This window comes from Malurus melanocephalus, unplaced genomic scaffold, assembly GCF_030028575.1.
Source record: "Malurus melanocephalus ecotype Western Australia unplaced genomic scaffold, MMel_1.1 scaffold_197, whole genome shotgun sequence".
NCBI lineage: Eukaryota > Metazoa > Chordata > Aves > Passeriformes > Maluridae > Malurus > Malurus melanocephalus.
In genome coordinates this window covers 610,294-616,491 of record NW_026623429.1, presented here as the reverse complement: position 1 = coordinate 616,491, position 6,198 = coordinate 610,294, and the positions used below count along the sequence as shown (strand labels likewise).

The window sequence follows — 6,198 nt, the reverse complement described above, 5'->3', positions numbered from 1 at the left end:
AAGAGAAACTCAGCCTGATTTTTCACCTTTCTTCGCTTCTCAGTCAGCAGACTCTGCCACAGCCATGTACGTTCTAATTGCAAATGGAGATTAAATCAGCACATTGAAACTACCTGTGGTAAAAATTGTCAACTCTCAGGGTTCAGCTCTACTTTCACAGCAGACAGAGTGAAAAGGCAAGTGCAAGGGGAAAAAACCCACCCAAGAAACCTGAATCAACCCCCACCCTGCACACTTGAAAATGAGAGAAAAAATTAACTTCCCAGGGGTTCCTGAGGAGCCCAAGGAAGGAAGTGCCCACAATGACATGCCCAGATTCACATCTCCAACCCTGGGCTGTGCCTACTCTGGCTCTGTTCAAGTGTTCCCCCCCCTCCCCTGAATCGATAATTGCAGCCTTCGCAAACTCCAAAATCTGTGCCTTGAAGGGCTCTGCAAAGTTGTCAGTCACTTGCCAAAGCCGAAGCCTCTCATCTGCACCTTTCTTCAGGGAGAGAGGAGTGAAAAAAAATTCACAATTCTGGGGTATGCTCAGCTCTAAATGCTGAACCTCCTGCACTGTATCTCMGAAATCAGCCCTGCACAGGATCAAAGCTGCACAAAGCCAATGGACCTGATGAATAATTTGAGTAGGTTGTTTCACCTGGGTTATGTGCTGTCTCTGTTTTAGGACCAAGCTAAATAAACAGTCTCGATTTTCTCCCCTCTTCCCACCTTTTTTTTTTCCTGAAAAGGCAAAGTGTTCCCAAAAGACACAGCAGCAGAATGGTGGTTTAAAATGCAACATGACATTGACAAGCAGAAAATAAATGTTCTTGTATAAAGTTTTTGCATTAAACTGGACAACAGAATGCAGCAAACTGGTTAACAATATTTTTAATACAGTGGGGGCTTATGTTCTGTAAGCAAATATATGTCATGGCTCACTGGGAATCTAAAATTTGGCTTCTCACGTTCAGGGAGTTGGAGAGAAGAGCAACAGTTATAAATTCTGAGACATAAGAAATAGCTAAAAAAAGTGAACTGATATTCTGAATATCTCTGTGAGAGAAGTCCTTCTAATAAGGTTCTGGGGAGGATTTTTAATACCATTTCTCCAGTTACCCTTGGTAATTGACTTTGATACACTGGAGCTTATCTGTGCATATCAAGTATTTTTGAAAAAGCACAAGGATTTGTGGCACGCTCTGACTACACATGACCAACCCAGAGCAGTATTATTAAAGCCTGCTCCTTATACTGAGGGAAATGGAAGAAAAACATCTTGTTTGTGTACTGGGAAATTCTTATAAACAATCCTGCCAGGCTAAATTGGGAGCTGTTTTTCACATAAAAGCAGCAATTTATTTTAACAAGGTTCACAGAGAAACACAAAAATAATCAGCAGAGAGCATGAAATAGCATGAAATTAAAGAAAACTCTGAACATAGCTGACAAGCCTGGAATAAATTTTAAAATATAAAACTCCAATTAAAAAAATTATTTCCGTATAMATTTTATTTAGCCTATTTACGCTCAGCTCTGCTGTATCATTTCTTCCTCTATTTACCTTCATCCTAGAGAGACAATCTGCATACAAGATGGTTATTTATGATTTAGCTAATTATCTCCCAGTGTAAATTTTGATCCTGTTAAATGTACTACAGCAACCACAGCACATCACAAGACCTACACTTATGAAATGTAACAATTTAAAATCATGTACATTAACCCACAATGAGAAACTAAAAGCAGTTTTGGGTAAGCACTTGCAGCTCTAAGTCTTGTTTATATCTTGAGTGTTAGGGCTTTTAACACCTCTAAAAATAGTGCATTATTTTCAGAAGGAGACTCCRGGTATATGTGTGTACAATAAATGGACATCAGACTTCTAAAAAAAAATTTAAAAMGGGTTTCTTGAGCAATCCTATTAGCCACATAGCTCATGATCAATAMTGTCAGAAATATTTTAGAGACAACAGAAGAGATTGGTATCTTTTTCTCYAAAAAAGGCAACAGCCCCCCAAAACTTGCAGGGAGTTAGTGACAGAGACAGAATCGCAAAATTAGATTTTATAACCGGAGGCAACCTGCCCTTCAGTCATGAGAATCTTTCTCTTTTRAAATGCAGAGGGCATTTTCCAATCACTTTTATCTGTACTGCAAAAGCAGTCATGGTTTCAGAATTTGCCACCCCTATCGTGCATCATACAGTGCAGCTGGAAGAACCTTTTTCCCTCCAACAGCTACTTTGTGCTTAATGTAAAGGATTTTTTAAAAACAAAGCCTACCATCTTTGCAGGTCTTTCCATTCTCGAGAAGTTTCACACCAGTGGGACAGGCACACTGATAAGAGGGCTTGGTAGGAGACATCAAACACAAGTGGGAGCAGCCACCATTATTAATTCCACATGGGTTTGTAGCTGTTAAACATAAATCACACAGATTAATGCTTCTGATAACGAATGACCTCATCTCATCTGTTAAGACACAATAYGGCATTTGAGTGGTAGAATCAGTGGCAGCAACACAGATTACAGGAGGAAATGATAAACACAGAACAAGAAAAATTACTTCCAAGTGTTGAGTAGTGGGGTATTTATGGTACCAAAATGCACGGATGTTGAATGTTTCCCTTCTTGGGAAAGCAGCACTTAGCTCTAAACAAGAACCTTGTTTCAACTCTGCTCTTSTCATTTTTACAAACTATTCAGTATACTGGTGCTGAATGCATATATATAAAACCAAAATGCAAACACAGTAAATTAACACAATGGTTATGACAGTGGCTACTACACAGAGCTAGTCCTGCTTAATACCATCTACCAAATTAACACTACTTTCCACTCAGGAACTACTACTTCGAACAATAAAAACACTCTGTTGCCTGAAGTTATGGCACAGGAAACAGAAAAAGGAATATGACACCAGCATATACATTTCAGGCAGAAAAAAAAAGTAAAAGTTGGAGGGTTTTCTTGCACTTAAAACTCTCTGCAAAAAATGAAGAGAATCTTCAGTTTTTCTTTGGGTCTTTTCCTATTCTCTATACTGGAAAAATTGCATCATGATGTGGGTGAAGCCACCCAGCACCACACAGAAAGACTAATTAAGATTTTTGCAAATCAGTTCCAACTTGCAATTAAAAAAAAAGAAAGCAAGACAGCTTACCATTTGGCTGCCTCTTCTGGCTGAAGGCATGGATATCCATGGGAGAGAAGATGTTGGAATGTATTTCACGCAGGTCCTCCCCAGAGTACTTGCTGCAGGCCAAGATGGAATGCGTGTTCCAGTCAGTCCAGTACAACGTGTCCCCAAACAGTGTCAGAGCAAAGGGATGTGGAAGGGAGCCTTTAACCACTGCTTGCCTAAGAGAGCACAGAGAAGAAGATAAATGCTCAAACACAATTCTCGCTGGAGTTGCCTGAACGCAGCTTTTGGGAAAAGAAGTTTTATGGTTTGAGTTGATCAGAACTTTGCATTTATTTATTTATGGGAAACAAATACAGTGACCCCACTTTGGGGAATTCTCTTTTCAGGCTGCCTACTGATGCTGAGATGCCCAAGGGATGCTAAGTAAGGAYGAAATCCTTACTTAGATCTGTGGATACCTCATTTTATCTCTTGGACAGTCCATACCTGTAGGTTCTCTGCCAGCACGTGAAGAAGGGRGAATGCCAGCTGATTTTATGCAAGTCTGACTGCTACCTGTTGATATAMCATGTCCACCAATTTCTGCCTCAGCAGATTTCAAACAGGTCAATTAGCTACCCATCCATCCCTTCCAGTTTTGCTCTTTTGAACCATCAAAAAATACTCTAAAGAAAGTAGTTTCACCATAAAGAAATCCTTAAAGTTGTTTTCATTATTATGATAATAGTTAAGCTATTGTTTTTATTATAAGTAGTGTCATTAAACAGAGTTCTAGTGATTTTCTGCCATGGYAGTGGTATCATTTCTAAGCAAACTGGGTCACTGCCTCTCTCCAGGTTCACAAACAAAATTAAAGAGTATACCCATCTATTTTATGTATATATACAAAGACATGCTCATTAGCCATCACAAAAATGCAGCACAAACATTACTGAAGACAGTTTTTCCAAGTTCTTGTGATGTAGAAACTAATTATCCATACCTAAGTTCCTCAGAACTGGAATTAAGTAGCTCAATTCTTATTTTTATTTTATTCAGAATCACAGAAAAACTTAGGATAGAGAGGACTGCATCTGGACCAATATCCTGCTCAAAGCAGGGCCTAAGATGCATTTAGAGAAACACTTCTCCCCACCTCCTTTCTTAACTGCCTCAGTGGAAGAATRTTCCCACCCAGGCAAGCTCCTGCTGAACAGTGGGGATCACCATCCCTTTCCTGGACTGGAAGCACRAGGGACTGACACACAGCCCTGCTGCTCCTTCAGGTAAGGCACAATAGGAACACCAGCATCCCAATTTTCTTCTGGCAGGAARAACAGTAATTATCCATACAATGACTGGCAAAACACCCCCACACCATAGGCATCACTTCTGCAAATAAGTCTAACTGAAGTGGTTTAACAGATGACAAAAATACTCTTATTTTCCAAATATYTGCTGTTAAAATATAACAGAAGAGTATATTAAAGCAAGAAGCTGGAAGGTGTCTTCTGCCAATGACTCTGAGTACAAAGAGACCACACTCATTAGAGCTCTTTTGCCTTAGCTTCTGGAAAAAGACATATTATCTCTAAAGCCTCGATTTTTTTTTTTATTATGAGAAAAGGATACACATTGCCTTGCTTGTCTCTCTAGTGTTCCARTTCTACACCAAACAAAATCTTCTATTTCTTGGTATTTTGCACTCTAAAGTAGGACATATTATCTTTTCTTTCTTATCTCTGTCTGGAGTCAGGTATATATTTGCTTCTAATTAAATGCACCAACTAAGCATCTTACAAARGACTATTGTAATATAATGTAAAGCTGAAACCTGCCAGCCAAACAGTGAAGCCAGAACGACACGACACATTCTGGTACTATACCAAGTATAAAGGCATTGTAAATCTGCAAACATTTTAACCAACCCTACCCCCAAATCCTAAATGTCTTCAGATTTGATTTTAAGTTTAGAGCAGGCTCAGAGATTCAGTCTTTATGACAAGTGTATGTCATTTTGTCAYATGAAACAAGCAATAAAAGTCCAAAACTCTCACTATAACCAAGCCCACATTCCCATAACAAGGATTCTATTTTTATGAAGCATTCTGACTATCTTTAAAACAAAATCAACCAAACAAAAAAACCACATGGAGGAATTCTACATGCGATTTGTACCCACCACTAGCGGGAATAAATCTCTGAGTACAATAGCTGCTGCTAGACATGCCTAACTTTCAGACAACCATCTATTCATATGACAATGCATCAGGTGAACTGTGACCCCTTATTTAAACCAGCCCTTATCTGGAGAGATCCAGGAGCCCTTCATTTGACTGCACTGTCAGTCACAGCCTGGAAGCAATTACTCTTCAACTCCTATTATTCTTCTCAGCAGATATAAGGTTGCAATGCATGACGATGGCTTGGGGCCCTAACACAAGTGTGTATTTCTCACATCTCATTAAGATCAGTATTACCAGGAACAYGTACTCTGTAATCTTTGTTTCCAGCAAGCCATTACAAGGTGAGAGCTCTCTTCCAACCTGCAAAACCAGCAGGCCCTTTTTCCCCTTGGAACATCCTCCACAGGCCACAGTGGCAACCCTGCTGATGTGTGCCAGCATGGAGGCAGCAGCTTGAGCTGAGCTCAGTGAATCTCCACAGCCTAACAGAAACAGAAGGAAAGGGCTGGAGAGCCCAGCTATTAAAAACAGGAAAAGGAAGAAGAGAGAGAACAAGAAATGACCTTCTGATGGCTGCTGTGAGCAGCTGTGCTTCAGCACAACCTACCCTAGGAACTGCAGAGCTCTGCTTTTGGTGAGTGAGACAAGGAGTCCCAACCTCTGCCTTGACCAATTATTTATTAAATACACCCAGACAGTCACCACAGCACTCAGCTCTGTGCAGGTGCCTCCCACCTCTGCACCCACACGGGCTCGAGGAGCAGACAGATCTCACATTTCTGGCCTCACTTCTCAAGGCCCTGCTGTGGTTTCCAGGTACAGCRTTGCAGGTGCAATTGGGCTGATGGCTCCTGACAGCTCCTTGGTGGCAACTGCACAATGAGCCCAGGCTGGACTGGAA

General features: G+C 40.5%; 1 protein-coding gene across 2 annotated transcripts in view; it reads right to left on the bottom strand.

Moving 5' to 3' along the window:
- Window positions 1-6,198, bottom strand: part of LRP6 (LDL receptor related protein 6) — a 99,728-nt gene that overhangs the window by 52,710 nt on the left and 40,820 nt on the right. For both annotated transcript variants that reach the window (XM_057373437.1, XM_057373438.1), the window contains exons 4-5: window positions 3,151-3,347; window positions 2,271-2,402 (exon numbers count right to left, since the gene is read on the bottom strand). In XM_057373437.1, the coding sequence (XP_057229420.1) occupies window positions 2,271-2,402; window positions 3,151-3,347 (329 nt within the window). The remainder of the gene's footprint in view (window positions 1-2,270; window positions 2,403-3,150; window positions 3,348-6,198) is intronic.